This window comes from Lepidochelys olivacea (assembly GCF_965140295.1).
Source record: "Lepidochelys olivacea isolate rLepOli2 genome assembly, chromosome: 1".
In the NCBI taxonomy this organism is placed as follows: Eukaryota; Metazoa; Chordata; order Testudines; family Cheloniidae; genus Lepidochelys; species Lepidochelys olivacea.
Genome location: NC_140411.1, coordinates 152,662,290 through 152,685,220, shown reverse-complemented (window position 1 = coordinate 152,685,220; position 22,931 = coordinate 152,662,290). Strand labels below are relative to the sequence as shown.

Sequence of the window (22,931 nt, the reverse complement as noted above, 5' to 3'; positions counted from 1 at the left end):
AAAAATGGATCCAAGCAGCTAATGCGTTTACTATTGAAACAATAATCTTTGCTGAATTTGGAAAGTCTTCCACCTGAGTGCTTGACAAGCTGGGTACAGTCAGCACTGAAATAATTAACAGAGCTGGAAAAAGTACTGTCGAGCCTTTCTGACTGGAATAATGATTTAGCTCAAAACTCAATTATATTATCATTTTACTATTTAATGTATTAAGTATTTATACAGTGTCATAATTCTGCAGGACCTTTTACAGAGATTTTAAAATAGGCTCTGCCGCCCCCTTCAAAATCTTAGTCTACATCAAACAAACATAAAAAAACGGATAGAGGAAAGGATGAGGGGTAAAAATAATTCAAGCTCAAGGGTAAAAATCGGGGCCCCATTGAAGTCAACATCAAAACTCCCATTGATTTAAATGCAGCCATGATTTGACCCAATGTGAGCTACTTATATTCCTCTTATAAGTTTTAATATTTTTTGATATTTTTAAAGTCGAGAATGAGGTGCTACAGTATCGAAGCATTCAGAATTATGAGTCAGGCCTCCAAAAATAATGAGATTGGCTTAAAATCATAACATATTAAAATAATAAATTGGGGATCTTTTTTATTTGCCTTTGAGTTCACATTGTCAAGCTTTTTATCTTCAGCTTTGAGGGCAAAAAACTTTTGTTTTTTTAACGTGGAACCTCAGATTCTGACATAATTGTTGTTTCAGTTTTCACTGAAAAGGTTAGTAATGATTGGACGTCTAACATAGTGAATGCCAGTGAAAATGAGGTTGGATCAGATGCTAAAATAGGGAAAGAACAAGTTAAAAATTACATAGACAAGTTAGATGCCTTCAAGTTACCAGAGCCTGATGAAATACATCCTACAATACTCAAGGAGCTGACTGAGGAGATATTTGATCCATTAGCGATTATCTTTGAAAAGTCATGGAAGATGGGAGAGATTCCAGAGGTCTGGAAAAGGGCAAATATAGTGCCCATCTATAAAAAGGTTAAATAAGGACAACCCAGAGAATTACAGACCAGACAGCTTAACTTCAGTACCTGGAAAGATAATGGAGCAAATAATTAAGAAATCAATTTGCAAATCAATTAGTATTCTTTGAGTGGGTCAACAGCAGTGGTGCAAGTAAGACTGTATGGGCAGGTATGCCATACCATATATCGGTATCCGCTGACAGGGCCGGCTCTAGGCACCAGCAAACCAAGCACATGCTTGGGGAGGCACTTTTCAAGGGGCGGCATTCCGCCCCCCCCCCTTTTTTTGCTTCAGTGGCACTCTGGCCCTTTTTTTGCTTCAGTGGCATTCCGCTTGGGGTGGCAAAAAACCTAGAGCCGGCCCTGTGCGCTGAACCGCAGGGTTCCCCCGGGAACTGCAGTGGCGAAAGGAGCAGAATGTGGGGCTGCCACTTCTAGGGGCCAGTGCCCCGCGCCGGCAGCTCTTCCACCATGACTGTACTGCCCCCAGCTCCACCCCACTGCTGTCCTCCAGTGGGGCTATACAGAACCCAGACAGGAGACGCAGCTGCGTGGAAGGGCTGGGGGCGGGGCTGGAGGCAGTACAGCTGCGCCAGAGGAGCTGCCGGGGCAGGGCATTGGCCCATGGGAGTGGTACCCTACGTTCTGCTCCTTTTGCCACTGAGGTTCCCGTGAGAGCGGATACCAATTTCTATCCATGGATATCCGCATCCGTGGGTATAAATTTGGATCTGCACAGGGTTCTAGTCACAGAGCGAACATTTTTTGTGAGCGGGGGTGGGGTCGAGGGGTTGGTACCATACCAGTAAGAGTTAAAATCTTCTTGCACCACTGGTCAACAGACAGATGGACAAGGACTATTCAGTTGATATAGTGCATTTGGGCTTTCAGAAAGCCTTTGACAAGGTCCCTCGCCAAAGGCTTTAAGCAAAGTAGGCAGTCATGGGATAAGAGGGAAGGTCCTCCCGTGGATCAGTAACTGGTTAAAAGATAGGAAACAAGGGGCAGAAATAAATGGTCAGTTTTTACGGTGCAGAGAGGTAAATAGCGGGGTCTCCCAAGGACCTGTACTGATACCGGTGCTGTTAAATATATGCAATAAATAATCTGGAAAAAGGAGTTAATAGTGTCAAAATTTGCAGATGGTACAAAATCACTCAAGATAGTTAAGTCCAAAGCTGACTGTGAGGAGTTGCAAAATATCGCACAAAGCTGGGAGACTGTGCAACAAAATGGCAGCTGAAATTCAATGTTGATCAACCTAAGGTAGAGTACATTGGAAAACATAATACCAAATATACATATAGGCGATGAGGTCTAAATTAGCAGTTACCACTCAAGAAAGAGATCTTGAAGTCATTGTGGATAGTTCTGTGAAAACATCCGGTCAATGCACAGCAGCAGTCAAAAAAAAGCTAACAATGTTAGGCACCATTAGGAAATGGATAGATAAGAAGATAGAAAATATCATAATGCCACCATATAAATTCATGGTGTGCCCACCTCATTGTTCTGGTTCTGGGGGCTGATTTGGCCCCAGTCTGCTGGTCTGGTGGCACTAGTCACTGCTCCAGCAACCCCAGGGGCTGCTCCAGGAGCTGACCTGGCCCTGGCCACTGCGCCAGCAGTGGCAGCTGCTCCTCCAGTGACCCCGGGCCACTGTTCCAGTCCTGAGGGCTGACCGCTGGCTGCTGCTCCTGGGCAGGGGCTGACAGCTACTTCAGCTCCACTGCTGCCACAGGCTGAAGCCAAAGTCATGGATGTCTATTGGCGTCACGGAGTCTGTGACCTCCATGACAGAATTGGATCCTTACTTATGAAATGGTGATTGGATTGGAGAGGGAAGAGTCAGGGAGCCTAGAGAGAAAATTTACAAAAGTTAAGGTAAGAGAAACCATGGCATGTGGCACCACACTTTATGCAGTCTGTCTACCATATCTAGGTATTTCTAACATTCTAACCACCAAGGTGTCTCGGTGCCTATGATTACATTGGCAATCTGGCTTCCAGCAAACATGCCATGGAAAGCAAGGGGCAGATTTTAGAAAAGTTAGAGGGAAGATCAAGGAGTTTTGGAAAATTCAAATAAAAGTTTGTATTTCCAAATCCACTATGAACACTAGACTTAATTTTTCAGTGACTCTTGGCTGTGAGCAGACTGCAGTATGGTCTCTGTGAACTGGTACTTTTGTAAAAATAATTATGGTCTGCAAAGTTAATATCTATCTAAAGTAATCTTTTGCTATTTCCGTTCTTATTCAATTAATTGCCTTTCCACCTAAGTTATAGACATATAACATCAAAAACATACTACTGGTTATTTTTTACATAATGCATAAGTTTCCAGAATGAATATTAACAAACACTATTTTAAATATTCCTTAGTAAATTTAGTATTTGATGTTATTTACACCTATTTTTGTTTTGACTGAAAGTCTGATTCCTTCCTTACACTTAAGTAGTCCCATTGACTGACTTAATGATTTCATGCTATATAACTTGAGTGGTGGCTCCAGAATTTATACCTGATGCTTTCTGTATGTGATGCTAGTTCTTGTATTGTGCATATTCCTTCCACTTTACAGTCAACCAAAGACTGTGTGGAAGGACTAGGATTTATACCTCCTTTGTAAAGCACTTTGAGATCTAATAATTAAAAGTGCTATATAAGAACAGATATTATTATTATTATTATTATTACTTACAGTATTGTTTGTACCTCATGTTACTTTTCAAAGCTGTTTGAAAGGATGTATTTGATTTTTTTGTGTGCAATCTGTCTTCCTAGGTTACTTCAGATCTTCCAATGGTGGCTGGTACTCCAAACCTCGCTGTAGAAGCTGATGACACAGCCGCTTACACTCTGAATGTATATGCATGGAAACGAGGAATATTTAAAGGTTAAAAAAAAGTTCAGTTTTTATACTGTAGTTTTTATTATTAATAATAATAATAATAAACAAGTACAAATCTATAAACCATTCCTCTCTTCATAAACCCCACTTAGGTTAGTTTGAATAGTAGACTCTAAATACGTCTATATCCTGTGTCTTTCCTGCTTTATTGTGTTCTGAGCAAGAGAATACACTTTCCTCAGCTTGTGTACCTTGCTGAATGAGACAAGGATTTCTACAGAGCCCTGTCTCATTGTATATATGCCACTGAATATTTTATGTGCAGGTTTTCAATGTAATAGAAAAGTTTTTGCCTCAGGAGCCTGATATTTCACAATGTAAAGCTAATTCCTTCCTTAGTATTGCATTTTTGGGCTAAACTAGTCACTTTGCGTTCCAGTGGCATAGTCCTTCTGAATGTTCAGCTGTAATTATTAAAAATAATGATGTTATTCAACTCTTGTGCATATGTAATGTGTGGTTTGAAAGGCCTATTACTTGGCCATATTAAAGAAACCTTTAAGGAGGTGTGGAGATATTCCTGCCATTGAGAAGGGCCCTACTTTTGCCAACTTCTGTTAAAACATTTTCCATTGAGGATTGTACAAGAGCCATCTTGTGGCGCTAAATGTTCAGCACCGCAAGTTACATAAGGGAAGAGGGGCTTGACCACCTCTATTTCTTCTTCTCTACAGTTACAAGTGAAGGAACTTCAGCTGCTTGTCTGGCTAGTCAGGCTCCAAGTTAGCATGTTTTATTAATCAAATATGTTAATATGTGGTTAAGTTTCTTGTAATTTTTAAGAGAACTATTTGCCTGCTAAATTTAAACTCATTGCTCCCATCTGTGTCAATGTGAGTACTGTTCAATAAAAGTTGGAAAATGGCTGAACCTTTTTTTGCTCTCATTTTCCAGAAATACTCACTTCAGGCAGGAACCATATCTAGAAAATTTAAGTCCAATATTTGGCATTTTCAGAAAGCAAATGGTGACTGAAATCAAGGGATTGCAATGGAATTGCTTTTGTGCAACTTTAACTGTAATTGTTGCTAGTTCTTCAGCTATAATTGATTTTTTGGGATTGGTCATTTTAATATTATTAATATTATAATTAATTTGACTATCAAATGATTTAGCATCAGTATGTACTGAATACTAGTATTTTATTATAAGACATCAATACTGACTATTGTTTACTTTAACTGCAGGAGAACAGAAGGGAAAATTCCCATTTTTTCCTTTGGGCAGGGAATTTTTCTTTAGAAGAATACATGACAATTTTAAAAAAACATGGATCTCACTTCAGTGTTAACCACCTTCGTAGCAGCAATTGTAGATAATATTAGAATGCCATAGTAATGATCAGTTCTCTACTGAATACAGTCTGAAATGCGTAGTAACAGAAGTGAGACTGTAAATAGAAATTTGTCTTTCCAGTATTGGCAACACAGAGTCACTCCTCCCTCAGGCTGTGCGTACCCCTATGGCGCCATTTCACAACCCATTGTGAAGTAATGACTTTTGTAGCTTTATGCATGATCCTAGCAGATCTGAATGTTTGATATGAGTTACTTAATGAGCTGTGGACCCAACTCCACCTAAGTTCTTTTATGACTATCTCAGCAGTGAGTACAGAGCTATGAGTTCTTTCTCTCTGCTTTGTGTAGAGGAGAAAGAGGTGTTTAGTAGTGTTTATTTTTTAAAATTTATTTAATTTTATTTTAAAAGTCTGCCTATTTAGATGGGCATGAGAAAGGATGGTATTTTGGTTAAGGCAGTAGAATACTTCCCTGGAGAACTGGATTCTATCCCTCCCTCAGCGCAGAGTTCCTATGTGATGGTGGCAAGTCATGCAAACGAAAATTTTCACAGGTAGCCACAGTATGCTCCTTATTTTCTGAGTACCGAACTTGAAACACTTTGCAGAGGGGCTGACTGCTGGTAACTGCAACCAAGGTCAATGGGAGATCTGCTCTGAACATATAAAGTGCTATAAAATACTAAGTACTCCAAAAATCAGGAACTAGGCATCTCAAATTGGGCACCCAGAATTATTTGACACTTATGACAGTTTTGGCTTTAATCTCTGTGTCTCAGTTCTTTATGTGTAAAATGGACATAATACTACTCACAGGGGTGTTATGAAGATAAATTCATTAACTTCTGTAAAGAACTAAGATACTACAATGAAAGCACCATTAAAAAGTCTACCAGGAAATTAATAATTCTGGGTGCAGTGCAGCGTTTGGATAATGTGTTGAAAATAATGCGTGGGGCCACACATTGAATGATGAGGAAAAAAATAAATATTGAACAGCTACTCATTGAGTGGCACTGTTGATCCTCTGGAAAAAAATACTGTGTAATTAAAAGTTGTATCATAATGCAGCTGCACAAGCAACCTTAATTCTAGTATTTTATAACCTAAAGGTGCCTGACTTTGCAACCTCAGTATTCTTTTAGTGTAGTTTTTTTATGTACTTTTAAAATACATTTTGCAGTTTATACTTGATATGAAGTGCTGCTTATGATATAAACTGCTGTTCTGAGCAAAAGCAGTTCAGTTTTTTTTTACATTTAAACATCCTTTTTTCTGGGTGTATTGTGTTACACATGAAATTGCAATGGTAAAATTACATTTCTTGTGTTTTCCAGGTTCCTATTTTAATATTATTGTGCTGAAAAGGGACACAGTTTTAAAGTCAGTCCTTTCAGGCTTTGCTCATTCTTAAAAGATCTCTTTGGAAATATTCTAAGATTGAGCTAAGATTATATACTCTAATTAATTGTAGTCATAGACTTGCCTTAATGTAGAAATAAGACTTAATAACCAGTTCGTACAATGTTCTGGCTCCAGAGAGAAGTCCCCTGTGATCCATTCCTAAGTAATAGATCAATTTCATTTAGATTTTATAAAGTGATTTCCAAATATTCTTTTCTAAAGTATTAAATAGTTATACTTGGGTTGCACAGAATGAGTAATGGTGTTTTTGTTGAAGTTCCCCTTTAAAGTGTGTCCAAAAAAAAAAAGGGCCCAGAAGAGCCAAGAATACTATTAGGAACACACCCAGCCCTAATGTTTGAAGATTCCTTGTGCAAAGATGCTGGCATTTGATCTGCTCATCTTTTCTCAGGATTAGGCCTTCCAGAAACAGAGAGCGGCTATTGCTACTCCAGAGTGGCTGCGGACTAACATTTTTTCCTCACTGGAATGGCTGTGCCAAGCAGTATAGATTGTAGTTCATCACACCCTAAAGCAGTGATTCCCAGACTTGTTCCGCTGCTTGTTCAGGGAAAGCCCCTGGCGGGTTGGGCCGGTTTGTTTACCTGCCGTGTCCGCAGGTTCGGCTGATCGCAGCTCCCACTGGCCGCGGTTCACCTCTGCAGGCCAATGGGAGCAGGAAGTGGTGCAGGCCGCTGTGGCTCCTGCCGTAGCTCTGGGTGCTGAGCTCAGGGCTTCCACCCCCCCGCAGCTCCACCCTTCGAGCTTCTGCCCGAAACCCTCAGCCTGGGCTCAGGGCTTCTACTCCACAGCTGCAGCCAGAGATTGAGGTTCAGGGCTTCAGCTTCTGTGGCTGCAGACAGGCTTAATAACCCAGGCTTGGGGCTTCTTCCTGCACAGCTTCTGGTGGGGCTTTGGGTGACCAGGTTAGGGCTTTCATCCCTGGGGCTTCTTCCAGGGCTGGGGCATCCATTTTTTGCTGGGGGGTGGGGGGGTGGGGGAGGGAAGGTAAATTTGCTGGGGCTCCTGCCTTAATCTGCCAGTGGTCTGGACTAGTAGCTAGGAGCCCCCGGTTTGGGTGCTCCCAGCAGCATAGAGGAGATCTTATTCACCTCCAGAAACCTCCTGTAACTGCAGGAAGCTCAGAGGCTGCTGCCTTCAGAGCCCAGCTCTGAAGACAGCACAGAAGTAAGGGTGGCAATCTTGGGACCCCCCACCCCCCACCCCCGCACAACAACTTTGCAAACCCTTCCACCATCAATCCTATTTTGGGTTGGGATCCCCATGGTTACAACACAATGAAATTTCAGAGGTAAACATCTGAAATCATGAAATTTATCAATTTTAAAATCCTCTGGCCAAGAAATTGACCAGAATGGACCATGAATTTGGTAGGGCTGTACACATTAGCCTGGCAACAGGTATCAATACACTCTCAATTTCCTTGTTTGCCTGTGTTGGAAGACTTAGAGCTTCTGTGAATAACACCTCCCTATTCACTTTCTCCACATGATTTTATAGACCTCTATTATATCCCCCCCTCCATCCCCCCTTAGTGATCTCTTTTCCGATCTGAAAAGTCTGTCTTTTTATTATTTCCTGCTATGGAAGCTCTTCCATACCCCTGATCACTTTGTTGCCCTTCTCTGTACATTTTCTAATTCTAATATATCTTTTTTGAGATGGGATGACCGGAACTGCACACAGTATTTAAGGTGTGGGCATATCATGGATTTATATAGTGGCATTATGATATTTTCTGTCTTCTTATCTATCCCTTTACAAAGGGTTCCTAACAGTCTGTTCGCTTTTTTGACTGCTGCTGCACATTGAGCAGATGTTCTCAAAGAACTATCCACAATGACTCCAAGATCTCTTTCTTGAGTGGGAACAGCTAATTTACTGAAAGAGTGCTCTAATGCACATTGAATATTTGTTTCAAGGCTATTGTACTATATCTTTAAGAAGACAGTCACTCATTAAGAACATGTCTGTAGTATTTAAACCACTAGCTAAAAATTCCACATATTTTCAGATTAATGTGATAAATTCCAGCAGAAAATAGCTTTCTTTCGTTGTCTTCAGACAATATCTTGGAACATTGTGAGCAGAGTAATGGATTTTACTATCTGTTTAAAACTAGAAAATAATCATGCTCAGAGAATTTCTTTTTTGCCCATAAATCCTTCAGCTAGTGTAGTCCATTTTATAGAAAAGGAAAAAAGTTGAATATTTTCCACTTCACTAAAGTGTACGGTATTACTGTATATGGCCAATGAATCTCATATTGTGAGATATGATGCTGCCAATGCGGTTTTAATGGGAAATAAAACCGTCTTTGTCTGTTTAAAGAGAGATTGCTTCTTTTGCAATAATATAAAACTAAATTGCTGCATCAGTATGTGGGCTGCGGTTGAACAAAAGGTTTATATTGCATCCTAAAACTAAAAAAATAGCAATGATATTTTTACCCAGAGACCATCTTAAAGAATGATCTGACAAGGAAAAGAACCATCTCATTATGCTCTTTCCTTCCATTTTAATGTGTATTTAAGAACTGTTTTTTCCAGTTGCTACTCGTAGTGCAGTATTTAGTATTTTTGTTTTGAAATGCACATTCGCTGAAGGACAGCTGAGAAATAGTGGTATTTTCAAAAACACTCAGTATTGGCCTAACTCTGCACCTACTCAATAGGAGTCTTACTGTTGCCTTTCATGGGTGCAGAGTTAATCCAGCAATGAAAGCTCTTGAAAATCCCAGCCATTATATTTTGAAAACCCAGTTCATATCTTAATAGATATATGGCATAAAAGTCAAGAAAAATACTTAGAAAACAGGGATAAAGGGTCCAAGGTTAACAAATCCTTATGAGTAAAATGAAAACATGGTTACACCTGAAGGTGAGTTTGGATAATAAATAAAAACTGAGACACTGAGCTTTTTCAGTATAGCATTTGTACACTTTTTCTATAGCTTTTCCTACTCTTTTTTGTTGTTATTTTGTTCGGAGTCATTGTGGATAGTTCTTTGAAAACATCCACTCAGTGTGCAGCAGCAGTCAAAAAAGCAAACAGAATGTTGGGAATCATTAAGAAAGGGATAGATAATAAGACAGAAAATATCATGCTGCCTCTATATAAATCCATGGTACGCTCACATCTTGAATACTGTGTGCAGATCAGGGCGCCCCATATCGAAAAAGATATATTGGAATTGTAAAAGGTTCAGACAAGGGCAACAAAAATGATTAGGGGTATGGAATGACTTCGATATGAGGACAGATTAATAAAACTGGAACTTTTCAGCTTAGAAAAGAGATGACTAAGGGGGAATATGATAGAGGTCTATAAAATTATGACTGGTGTGGATAAAGTAAATAAGCTTCTGCAAGAAGCTGGGAATGGGCGACAGGGGATGGATCACTTGATGATTGCCTGTTCTGTTCATTCCCTCTGGGGTACCTGGCATTGGCTGCTGTCGGAAGACAGGATACTGGGCTAAATGGACCTTTGGTCTGACCCAATATGGCCATTCGTATGGTCTTATGTTCTAACTATACAGATATTATGTAGTGTTTTAAAATATGTTTTCATACAATGACACTGTTCCTCCTGTCCTTTAATATTTTGTTATATTTCTCTTAATTCCCAGCAGCTTTCATAGATTCATAGATTTTTAAGGCCAGAAAGGACCATTATGATCAGTTAGTCTGACCTCCTGCATAACACAGAGCATAGAAGCTCACCCAATAATTTCTGAATCAAACATGTAACTTCTGTTTTGAAATAGAGATATCTTTTTTTAGAAAGACATCCAGTCTTGATTTAAATACTGCGCGTGCTGGAGAATCAACCACATGCCTGTGAAAGTTGTCCAATAGTTAATTACGCTCACTGTTTAAAAAAGCACATTTTATCTCCACTCCTGTCTGTATTTCTCTAGCTTCAGCTTCCAACCACTGGATCTCATTGTGTCTTTGTCTGCTAGATTAAAGAGCTGTCTATTCTCAGAAATCTCTTCCACATATAGGTACTTTTAGATCATGATCAACTCAACCTTTTCTTCAATAAGCTAAATACACTGATCTTTTTAAGTCTTTCATGATAAGGCATGTTTTCGAGTCCTTGAATCATTCTTGTAGCTCTTTTCTGAACCCTTTCAGTTTGTCAACATTCTTTTTGATTTATGTTCACCAGAACAATATGCTGTATTCCAGTAATGGTTCTATTAATGCGGTATATAGAAGTGATACTACCTGTCTGTTCCTGCTCCATATTGCTCTGATTGTGCCTCCAAGGTTTGCATTGACCATCTTAGCTACAGCATCTTGCTGATAGCTCCCATTAACTTGGTTATCTACCTTGCCCCAATTGCCTTTTCAGTGTCACCCATTCCAGGTCCCTGTCCCCATCCTGTAAGCCTGACCTAAAATCTTTGTCCTTAGATGTATGAGTTTGCATTTGGCTGTATTAAACACATGTTTTTCAAATCACTCTACCTTAACAGGCAATCCAGATCAGTTTGTGTAATTGACCTGTTCTGATCATCATTTAACACTCCACCAATTATAGTATCATCTGCAATTTTACAGCAATGATTTTATGTTTACTTCCAGATCACTGATAAAGATACTGAATGGCATTAGATCTCTGTGGGACCCAACTAGAAACACCTTCACAGGATGGTGATTTTTCCCATGTAAAATTATTATTAGATTGATCAGATAACCAGTTTTAACTAATTTAATATGGGATGCATTGATTTGTTTAGTGCTATTTTTTGTCAAAATGTCACATGGGACTGAAGCAAATGTTTGAGAGGAGGTTACATATATTGTATCAACACAGTTACCTTTATCAACCAAACTGTTAGTCTCATCAAAGAAAATATCAAGCTTGTTTGACAAGACGACAAGCAGGTGACCAGCTTGGCTTAACAGTGAAATCTTCAATGAGCTTAAACTCAAAATGGAAGCTTACAAGAAGTGGAAATTTGGACAGATGACTAGGAAGGAGTATAAAAATATTGCTCAAGCATGCAAAGGTGTAATCAAGAAGGCCAAGGCACAATTGGAGTTGCAGCTAGCAAGGGATGTGAAGGTAATAAGAAGGGTTTCAACAGGTATGTTAGCACAAGAAGAAGATCAGGGAAAGTGTGGGACCCTTACTGAATGGGCGAGGCAACCTAGTGACAGATGATATGGAAAAAGCTGAAGTACTCACTGCTTTTTTTGCCTCGTCTTCACAGACAAGGTCAGCTCCCAGACTGCTGCACTGGGCAACACAGTATGGGGAGGAGGTGAGCAACCCTCAGTGGTGAAAGAACAGATTAAAGACTATTTAGAAAAGCTGGACGTGCACAAGTCCATGGGTCCAGATCTAATGCATTCAAGGGTGCTGCAGGAGTTGGCTGATGTGATTGCAGAGCCACTGGCCATTATCTTTCAAAACTCATGGCGATTGGGGGAGGTCCCGGACAATTGGAGAAAGGCAAATATATTACCCATATTTTAAAAAGGGAAGAAAGAGAACCCAGGGAACTATAGACTGGTCAGCCTCACTTCAGTCCTCGGCAAAATCATGGAGCAGGTCCTCAAGGAATCCATTTTGAAACACTTGGAGGAGAGGAAGGTGACCAGGAACAGTCAATATGGATTCACCAAGGGCAAGTCATTTCTGGCCAACCTGATTGCCTTCTATGATGAGATAACTGGCTCTGTGGATCTGGATGTGATATATCTTGACTTTAGCAAAGCTTTTGATATGGTCTCCTACAGTATTCTTGCCAGCAAGTTAAAGAAGTATGGGCTGGATGAATGGACTATATGGTGGATAGAAAGCTGGCTAGATCGTCGGGCTCAGTGGGTAGTGATCAACGGCTCGATATATAGTTGGCAGCCAGTATCAAGCGGAGTGCTTCAAGGGTTGGTCCTGGGGCCGGTTTGGTTCAACATCTTTAGCAATGATCTGGATGAGGGGATTAATTGCACCCTCAGCAAGTTTGCAGATGACACTAAACTGGGGGGAGAGGTCGATACACTGAAGGGTAGGGATGGGGTTCAGAGTGACCTCGACAAATTGGAGGATTGGGCCAAAAGAAATAAACAAGAACAAGTACAGAGTCCTGCACTTAGGAAGGAAGAATCCCATGCACCACAACAGTTTGGAGACCTACTGGCTAAGAACTGGATAAATTCATGGAGGTTAAGTCCATTAATGGCTACTAGCCAGGATAGGTGAGAAATGGTGTCCCTAGCTTCTGTTTTTCAGAGGGTGGAGATGGATGGTAGGAGAGAGATCACTTGATCATTACCTGTTAGGTTCACTCCCTCTGGGGCACCTGGCATTGGCCACTGTCGGTAGACAGGATACTGGGCCGGTTGGACCTTTGGTCTGACCCAACATGGCCATTCTTATGTTCTTAAGCGGCAGTTCTGCAGAAAGGGACCTCGGGATTACAGTGGACGAGAAGCTGAATATGAGTCAGCAGTGTGTCCTCATTGCCAAGAAGGCCAACGGCATATTGGGCTGTATTAGTAGGAGCATTGCCAGCATATCGAGGGAAGTGATTCTTCCCCTCTATTCGGCACTGGTGAGGCCACACCTGTAGTATTCCATCCAGTTTTATTCCCCCCACTGCAGAAGGGATGTTGGCAGATTGGAGGGAGTCCAGCGGAGGGCAACAAAAATGTTTAGGGGGCTGGGGCACATGGCTTACGAGGAAAGGCTGAGGGAATTGGGGTTATTTAGTCTGCAGAAGAGAAGAGTGAGGGGGGATTTGATAGCAGCTTTCAACTACCTGAAGAGGGGTTTCAAAGAGGATGGAGCCAGGCTGTTCTCAGTGGTGGCAGATAACAGAATAAGAAGCAATGGTCTCAAGTTGCAGCAGGGGAGGTCTAGGTTGGATATTAGGAAACATTATATTTCACTAGGAGTGTGGTGGAACACTGGAATGGGTTACCTAGGAAGGTGGTGGAATCTCCATTGTTGGAGGTTTTTAAGGACTGAAGGGGAAGTCCCGGATGACTGGAAAAAGGCTAATGTAGTGCCAATCTTTAAAAAAGGGAAGAAGGAGGATCCTGGGAACTACAGGCCAGTCAGCCTCACCTCAGTCCCCGGAAAAATCATGGAGCAGGTCCTCAAAGAATCAATCCTGAAGCACTTGCATGAGAGGAAGGTGATCAGGAACAGCCAGCATGGATTCACCAAGGGAAGGTCATGCCTGACTAATCTAATCGCCTTTTGTGATGAGATTACTGGTTCTGTGGATGAAGGGAAAGCAGTGGATGTATTGTTTCTTGACTTTAGCAAAGCTTTTGACACGGTCTCCCACAGTATTCTTGTCAGCAAGTTAAGGAAGTATGGGCTGGATGAGTGCACTATAAGGTGGATAGAAAGCTGGCTAGATTGTTGGGCTCAACGGGTAGTGATCAATGGCTCCATGTCTAGTTGGCAGCCGGTGTCAAGTGGAATGCCCCAAGGGTCGGTCCTGGGGCCGGTTTTGTTCAATATCTTCATAAATGATCTGGAGGAGGGTGTGGATTGCACTCTCAGAAAATTTGCGGATGATACTAAACTGGGAGGAGTGGTAGATACGCTGGAGGGGAGGGATAGGATACAGAAGGACCTAGACAAATTGGAGGATTCGGCCAAAAGAAATCTGATGAGGTTCAATAAGGATAAGTGCAGGGTCCTGCACTTAGGATGGAAGAATCCAATGCACCGCTACAGACTAGGGACCGAATGGCTAGGCAGCAGTTCTGTGGAAAAGGACCTAGGGGTGACAGTGGACGAGAAGCTGGATATGAGTCAGCAGTGTGCCCTTGTTGCCAAGAAGGCCAATGGCATTTTGGGATGTATAAGTAGGGGCATAGCGAGCAGATCGAGGGATGTGATCGTTCCCCTCTATTCGACATTGGTGAGGCCTCATCTGGAGTACTGTGTCCAGTTTTGGGCCCCACACTACAAGAAGGATGTGGATAAATTGGAGAGAGTCCAGCGAAGGGCAACAAAAATGATTAGGGGTCTAGAACACATGAGTTATGAGGAGAGGCTGAGGGAGCTGGGATTGTTTAGCCTGCAGAAGAGAAGAATGAGGGGGGATTTGATAGCTGCTTTCAACTACCTGAAAGGGGGTTCCAAAGAGGATGGCTCTAGACTGTTCTCAATGGTAGCAGATGACAGAACGAGGAGTAACGGTCTCAAGTTGCAGTGGGGGAGGTTTAGATTGGATATTAGGAAAAACTTTTTCACTAAGAGGGTGGTGAAACACTGGAATGCGTTACCTAGGGAGGTGGTAGAATCTCCTTCCTTAGAGGTTTTTAAGGTCAGGTTTGACAAAGCCCTGGCTGGGATGATTTAACTGGGAATTGGTCCTGCTTCGAGCAGGGGGTTGGACTAGATGACCTTCAGGGGTCCCTTCCAACCCTGATATTCTATGATTCTATGATTCTATGACTGGGTTGACAAAGCCTTGGATGGGATGATTTAGTTGGTGTTGGTCCTGCTTTGAGCAGGGGATTGGACTAAATGACCTCCTGAGGTCTTTTCCAACCCTAATATTCTTTGAGTCTGAGACTTACTTTCCATAAAATAGTGTTGTGCCATTAGTTATGCCTCCATTGTTTAATTCCTTACTGATAGAGTAACTATATCAATCTTTCCATGATTTTGCCTGATGTCAGAGTCAAGTCTAATGGGCCTGTAGTTACTGTGCTAATCCCATTTACTTTTTAAATATTGCACATTAGTGTCATTTCAATGCTCAGGAACTTTCTAAGTGTTCCAAGATTTGTTAAAAATTAACACTAATGATTCAGAGAGCTCCTCTGCCAATTATTTTAATACTTTTAGGTGCAAGTTATCCATTCCTCATTTTAAAATGTTTAATAGTTGCTGTTTAACATCCTATCTAGTTGCTGATGGAACAGAAAGTATTTTACTATCTTTGCAACACATGGAAAATGATCCTGCTACTTTCCAAATACAGAACAGAAATATTTATTGAATACTTCTGCCTTTTCTACATCATGATTGTCAATTGTACCATCTTTATCTAGTATTGGACCTATCCCATTGTTAAGATTTCATTTGTTCCTTATTATATTTCAAGATCTTCTTCTTCTTGTCATTAATCTTACTGGCTATAGCTTTTTAACTAGCTGCTAGTTTGTACTCATTGCTGTCAATCTCCCATTTTTCCATTTGTTATAGATATTTATTTATTTTATTATGTAATAGCTACTTGCACATCCCTTGTTAACCAGGATGATTGTTTATGAAGAATTGCTTTGGTGACTTAGGAACTGTCACTGTATTTGGCATCTAATAAATCATAAATAAATTACAATAAAGAATCCTAAACAACACCCAGTTATCATTTACATTATGTTTACGTTTTTCTCCCACTGAATTTTGTTCAGAGTTCTTGACATCTTTCAGGAATAGAGACTTCCACATTTGTACTTACAGTAGGATGGTCTGTCTTTCACTGTTTGTTCTCTGTAACATGATGCCTCCTCAGATTTAACCTACACTGGCATTTTGACCTCTGGAGACCTAATATCAGTCTCCAGTGTTTAGCTCACTCAATCAGGGAACCAGACCAATATCACCTGGCTGATGTGATCCATTACAACCAACCAACTCAGCTCAAAATTTGAGGGGAAAAAAAGAAAAGTGTAAAATGCAGAATTGTGCCACAGAATAGTGTTAGGCATCAGAATAGTCAACAATCTTTTTCATGAAATTTCTTTAGAAATTTTATAAAGCTGCCCCAATTTCCCAAATGTTTCATGAACTCTAAAAGAACTCAATAAAAATAAATTTTACTATGAATATTTTGCCCAGCTATGTAATGCACCAGACACTTAATAAGATACAATTAAAAAAGCTCCCTGTGGAACATATTTCAAATGAACACTAAGAATATTAAAGAGTATAATGTCTCATTATAGAGTATGGTAAAATAAGCCTAAATGCAACAAAATAAACAGTTTTTATGGAAAGTACAAGAGGCAAACATTAAATCTATTTTAAAACCTTATGCCATATGCTGATTGATATACCAAGTTAAAAGTTGAAAAATTGGTGCAGAACCTAAAAGTGCAACTGGTAGACCTGTTTCACCTTTAAGTGTCTCTAGAATCTAATAAAATACTGCATGTGACAAAAGTCAATTAGTAAGGAATATATAGTCCTTTCAAGAAGATGTGTTGATTAAAGTGCATATTTAGAGGCATATAATGCAAGTGACAAAGCCTATGTCTTTCCAAACTGCTCTTTCAAATGTTTAGGCAGCCATGTACGTATTGGAGCTTGTACTTTCTTTAAGATTAAATAAAATTCTTTATTTTTAACTGAATGGGTCATTTGCCAGTGCAGAAAACAAAGCCTAATTTTGCAGTCTCTGGATATTTAATGGTCACTAAATAGTCTATTACAAAACAAGTTAAATCCCCAAAATGTATGATAGTCATACAAAATTGCTCAGGAAAATCAAAGCAATTATGTGTATTGGATGGCAACAGCAAAACCAGATTACTGTGATCAGTGATTTAAAAAAAAAATCAGAGTCCATCTAAGCTAGTGGTGGGCAACCTGCGGCCCATGGGCTGCATGCGGCCTGTCAGGGTAATCCACTGGCAGGCCGCGAGACAGTTTGTTCACTCTGACTCTCTGCAGGCACGGCTGCCTAGAGCTCCTAGTGGCCATGGTTCGCCGTTCCCGTGGGCCGTTCCCAGTAGGCTGCAGGTTGCCCACCACTGCTCTAAGCTATACATAAAAATGAAATTGGAAAGAAAGTTATTAAAAGCTCTTATCCATATTTGATAACTTACCTACATTCCTTATTACTGGCTGAAGAGTTCATGTAACGTTCATGCACCTGGAAACAGTCAGGGCACACCCTGACTGTTGTATAGGAGCGATGCACACATTGCTCTGTCCAAGGACATAGACCATGGGAACATGGACCATTGGGAAGTCAAAATAAGGACATCAACCGTGGGAAGCTTCCTTGGCCTAGGCTCAAGGCCTGAGAACAAAGATTGTAGTAGATAGAGGCTGGTAAATAAGAATATTAATCAAAGTCATATTATTTCCTTTGTTGATGCCTTTTGCGGTCGGAGTATGTAATGCGCAGGGGGGAGAGAAATAAAAGAGAGGTGGAAAAGCTGACAGGGGCAATCCCATCAGCAGACCAGCCTGCTTGCTTGCCTAAAGCCGTGTCCTGTCTTGTATTGAACTGCCACAAATGGCCTTTAATTATTTTGTGTAAGCTGCTAAAATAATTATCCTTTTGAAGAAAGAAAAAAAAAAGAATTTGGAAGCAGAGTTCATTTACTTGAACTCGTCAAAGATGTATTCTTTATCACAATCAATTACAATTGGATAGCTGACTCCTGGAATTTAGGTTTTGCCTCATATTTTATTAGTTCAGCGCTGCAGCAACATTAATATAAGTCTGGCAGACAATCTTATAAAACTAATGTCCTGGTTAATATAACATCTGGTACCTATTTGTTTTAGGTATAATTTCATTTATTGTCGAAGTTGAAGAACAACAGCAGTCTCAACATAACAGCTCACCGGAGGAGACAGATGGTGAACAGGCCCTTCAGAAATTGTCAACAGAGACATCACAAACTGTTGATGCAGCAAACACCGGTATGTTTATTATTATGGATAATTTCATTATCAATCTGTATAAACCTCTATCATCATTCATTTTTAAATGAAATGCATATTTGATGTGCCAAGCCACGTGCCTGTGAATAATGCATAGCCAAATGTTTATTGTATACGTGTACAAGAGCTTGTCCTTTGGTTGATTCTCAAAAGATTTTTATGTAGCTTCAAGCTTTGTTTGATTGTTGTTTTTCTCTCTTTTTGCAACATTGTTAGCAGTCAAGTGTCTCCTATTTTTCAAAACCAAAAATAACATTGATAGCTTAAACATAGAAAAAATTATTTAACACATTTTGCCTTATTTTTAAAGTTATTCTTCTTTGATGGCAGACCAAATAGTATTGATGTGATTACATTGTTTCAGAACAGGAAAGAAGGGGATCCCTGAAAGTTGCTGAGAATACTGTCTCAGAATATCAAACCAACCTGTTTCATAGGAAATCACAGACTATTCTTTGAATATTGTCAGTATAAATCCCATTCTTGGGATCTGTAAGTGCCGTTGGTATCAAATCAGAGAAAACAGATTTTGTAGGAGTTGTGAGCACACTCGCTTCTGGTACCATATATTTGGGGCTGATATTATTTATGGGACCCTGTAGCGGGGTGGTCACCTGCTTCGGTTAGAAAGGGGTTAAAAGCAGCCAAGGGAGGCTGCTTGGGTAGTTAGCCACAGGTGAGGTTGTGCCCATTTAGGGCACAGCTGGCCCTGATAAAAGGACAGGCTAAGAGAGTGGGAGAAGGGACTCTTGCTCCAGCTGGGAAGCAGAGAGGAGCAGGCTGCCTGGCTGGGCTGGGCTGGGCTGGGCTGGGGAACGGAACGGAACGGAACTCTGGCCTGGTGAGTCCCCAGGCTGAGGTCCTCCCAAGGCCAGGGGAGGTATTAGGGCTTTAGGGAAGCAGCTGGGGTTAGAAAGGCAGCATGTCTGACCCCCTTGCCAGTGATGAGTGTTCATTACAGACTGCAGTTTACCCCTGAGAGAAGGGGCTAGAGACGAATGGCAGTAGCCACTGAGGCAAGGTGGGTATATGGGGTTGGGGTTCCCATGGGAGGGGAGAACAAGGAAGTGGGGGCACTGCTGTGGGGCAGCACCCCAAGATAAGGGGCACCGGGGTCGGGAAGGAACGTGGCGCCTGAAGTGCTACAGGTAGTGGGGATTCACAGGAAGCAGGTACCGGTAGGGAGACACCGGCCAGCAGGGGGCACTCCAAGACTGGAATCAAGCTAATTCCTGGACAACCAGCAGAAGATGCGTGCTGGTGAGTTGGCGCTCTGTTACAGACCCCTTCTCCAGCCCCAGCTGACCCAGTGTTTACTAGCTCCTCTTGGTTCTCAGATTTCCTGGTTCTAGAAGTGGAATTTTCAGATCTTATATTTCAGGTAAATCATATGGAGATAAGTTAAAAAGGAGAATCAATATCAGAACACGTAGCAGTACCTGATGTTTTAAAAATATATTTTGCCACATCTAAAGCATCCTCTTTTGCGTATTTCAGAAATGTCTGTCAACAAGATAAGCATTTCTACAAACTATAATTAAATTAATATGTTTATGCAGCATTTTTCTCTTGACTTGGCAGTCAGATCTAATGCCTAATTTGGGAGAGCAGACCCACCTCTCCATTACTGCTAGTTAACCTCCCAAAACTGAGGGTCTGTATTGACAAACGGGAAATCGTGTTGCAAAAAAAGGAGTGTTTTAAGGTGTTAAGCACCAACTAATTATATTCTGCAAATTACTAAAATGTTATAATGTAGAGAAACAAGTAATGGTAGGCCATATCGTAGAAATGAGTTCTCTCAATACTGCGTCAAGGATATGAACTCCATTATTTGAATGTGGCCTTTTTATGTGTTAGGGACACCAGAGCTAAAGTCAAGCAAATTATGCCTAATAAAGGAGAAAATGAAAGAGAAAAAGTAAAAGAAACATAAACAAGCAATTACCAATGGTTATTTCAGATACCACACAACAGAACCACTAACCCAGGAACTTATCCTTGCAACAAAGCCCGTTGCCAACTGTGCCCACATATCTATTCAGGGGACACCATCAGAGGGCCTAATAACATCAGCCACACTATCAGAGGCTCGTTCACCTGCACATCCACCAATGTGATATATGCCATCATGTGCCAGCAATGCCCCTCTGCCATTTACATTGGTCAAACTGGACAGTCTCTACGTAAAAGAATAAATGGACACAAATCAGATGTCAAGAATTATAACATTCATAAACCAGTCGGAGAACACTTCAATCTCTCTGGTCACGCAATCACAGACATGAAGGTCGCTATCTTAAAACAAAAAAACTTCCAATCCAGACTCCAGCGAGAAACTGCTGAATTGGAATTCATTTGCAAATTGGATACTATTAATTTAGGCTTAAATAGAGACTGGGAGTGGCTAAGTCATTATGCAAGGTAGCCTATTTCCCCTTGTTTTTTCCTACCCCCCCCCGCCCCCAGACGTTCTGGTTAAACTTGGATTTAAACTTGGAGAGTGGTCACTTTGGATGAGCTATTACCAGCAGGATAGTGAGTTTGTGTGTGTGTTTTTTGGAGGGGGGTGAGAGAACCTGGATTTGTGCAGGAAATGGCCCACCTTGATTATCATGCACATTGTGTAGAGAGTTGTCACTTTGGATGGGCTATTACCAGCAGGAGAGTGAGTTTGTGTGTGGGGGGTGGAGGGTGAGAAAACCTGGATTTGTGCTGGAAATGGCCCAACTTGATGATCACTTTAGATAAGCTATTACCAGCAGGACAGTGGGGTGGGAGGAGGTATTGTTTTATGGTCTCTGTATGTATATAAAGTCTGCTGCAGTTTCCACGGTATGCATCCGATGAAGTGAGCTGTAGCTCACGAAAGCTCATGCTCAAATAAATTGGTTAGTCTCTAAGGTGCCACAAGTACTCCTTTTTATGTCTCTCTTTTGGAGAGCTTCCAGCAAAGATTACAATTTTAAGTGTCTGCTGTGCTATGGGGGGTTAGGAGAACACATTTCCCAGGTAAATGAAGGCTGAAATAAACTATTACCCCAAATCAGTAGCGAATCCCGCCTTAGTATACCGGACAACAAAAATATTTTATAATGGACAAAGGAAAAGTCAGTGAATTGTGTTGGCTATATCAAAGTAATCTAAACTGTTAAGATCACTTATTTCATTCCCATTTATAAACTAAGTCCAAAGAATCTGAACAAAAACTATTTAATTCAGTTTCTTAATAGAAGCCAATCAATAAATTATTCATTTAAAATAGCAATGTTTCTTATAGGCCCATCGGCTCATTTTTTAAGGAGTGGCCTTGAGACAATCAATTTAATGAAGATGCTTAATTTTTAAACCTAATTCCACTATTCCTCTCTCTTGTACCAATGTTAGAGTATGTCTCTTCACAACTGCTATTGACTTCAGTGGGGCCCTGGCCATTTCACCTCAGGAGTGCATGTTCGGTCTAACCTTTCTGGTATTTAACAAAAGTTGTTGATATCTTAAATCTAGAATGCCATTTCAAGAACAATTTTTATCTAACTCCTTGACAATATTTTGGGAAACATGATCTCACGTTGACGTTTTGGTGAAGACATATGGCAGAAGAAGTGTTGGGCTGGAAGGCTGCTTCATCTTGATGTTGTAGCTTCCTTTGTTGTCTGTTTTATTGCTGCTGCATTTGGTTGCTTGTGTATGCTGATTTGAAGGTGTGAAATGAGGCAACCTGAGTGTGTGGAAGTTTAGAGATGGGAACTGAGAAGATCACCAGCGTCCAAAGCTTTTATTTCTTCCATTTACATAGCTTCAATGACTGTGGAAGACACATCACTTTCAGGATTTTCCATATCGGTATCAGCCACTGTCATCTTTTATTGACTCAACATCTTCATGAGATGGCCTTGGTAATCTCTTTAGTTTAGTTTACATTCAATCTGCTAATTGAAATGTAACAAGGTTGTAAATATTTCATAACTTTATTGTTTTGCCTGTGTAGCAGGAAATTCTCAAAAGATCTCTACAATTAAAATTCTAACTTTCTTTTATTCAGTTCATTTCTGAGATATCCCTTTAGTTCCATATTTGTTTAATAGGACTTTAATCTGAAATAGAATTTTATCTAAACACTCCTATTTTCTATATAAAAATCTTTTAGCCTCTGAAACAATAATTGAAACTTAGTCAGAGTTATTATTTTGTTTTAACAGTCTTTGGAGAGCTTCTCCTTGTCTTGAAGTTTGTCAGATGGTTTGCTCAAGCATGCAAGACAACAAATTTATTCCCCAATTAATATAAATATAACTATATTCAAATGGATTCTTATTTTAGTTACCAGTTAAGGTAAAGTTTTTTGATTCTATATTTATACATAAAATATTCATATATTCTTATAGCAATGTTGTCAGAGTCATTGTATGAAATGCTTGCATTTAGATACAAAACAGTGCAAATAAACAACTCATACAAGGCTAAAACAATGTTAAGCAGTTGAGGAATACATAAATAACTTTACTTTAAGTGGAACTGTGTTTTAAGAAAACTTCCATAAAATATTTCCCAAATGTAATAAGATAAGGACTATATTAATGCCACACTGGGTGCCTTGAAACAAAGAAGATGTACCTCGTATACTTGGAGACGGCTA

General features: G+C 40.4%; 1 protein-coding gene across 1 annotated transcript in view; it reads left to right on the top strand.

The window, feature by feature from the left end:
• The window catches only part of CFAP47 (cilia and flagella associated protein 47), a 649,074-nt gene that overhangs the window by 379,141 nt on the left and 247,002 nt on the right, over positions 1-22,931 (top strand). The window contains exons 49-50 of the mRNA XM_084621504.1: positions 3,777-3,888; positions 18,134-18,271. Coding sequence (XP_084477630.1) covers positions 3,777-3,888; positions 18,134-18,271 — 250 coding nt within the window. The remainder of the gene's footprint in view (positions 1-3,776; positions 3,889-18,133; positions 18,272-22,931) is intronic.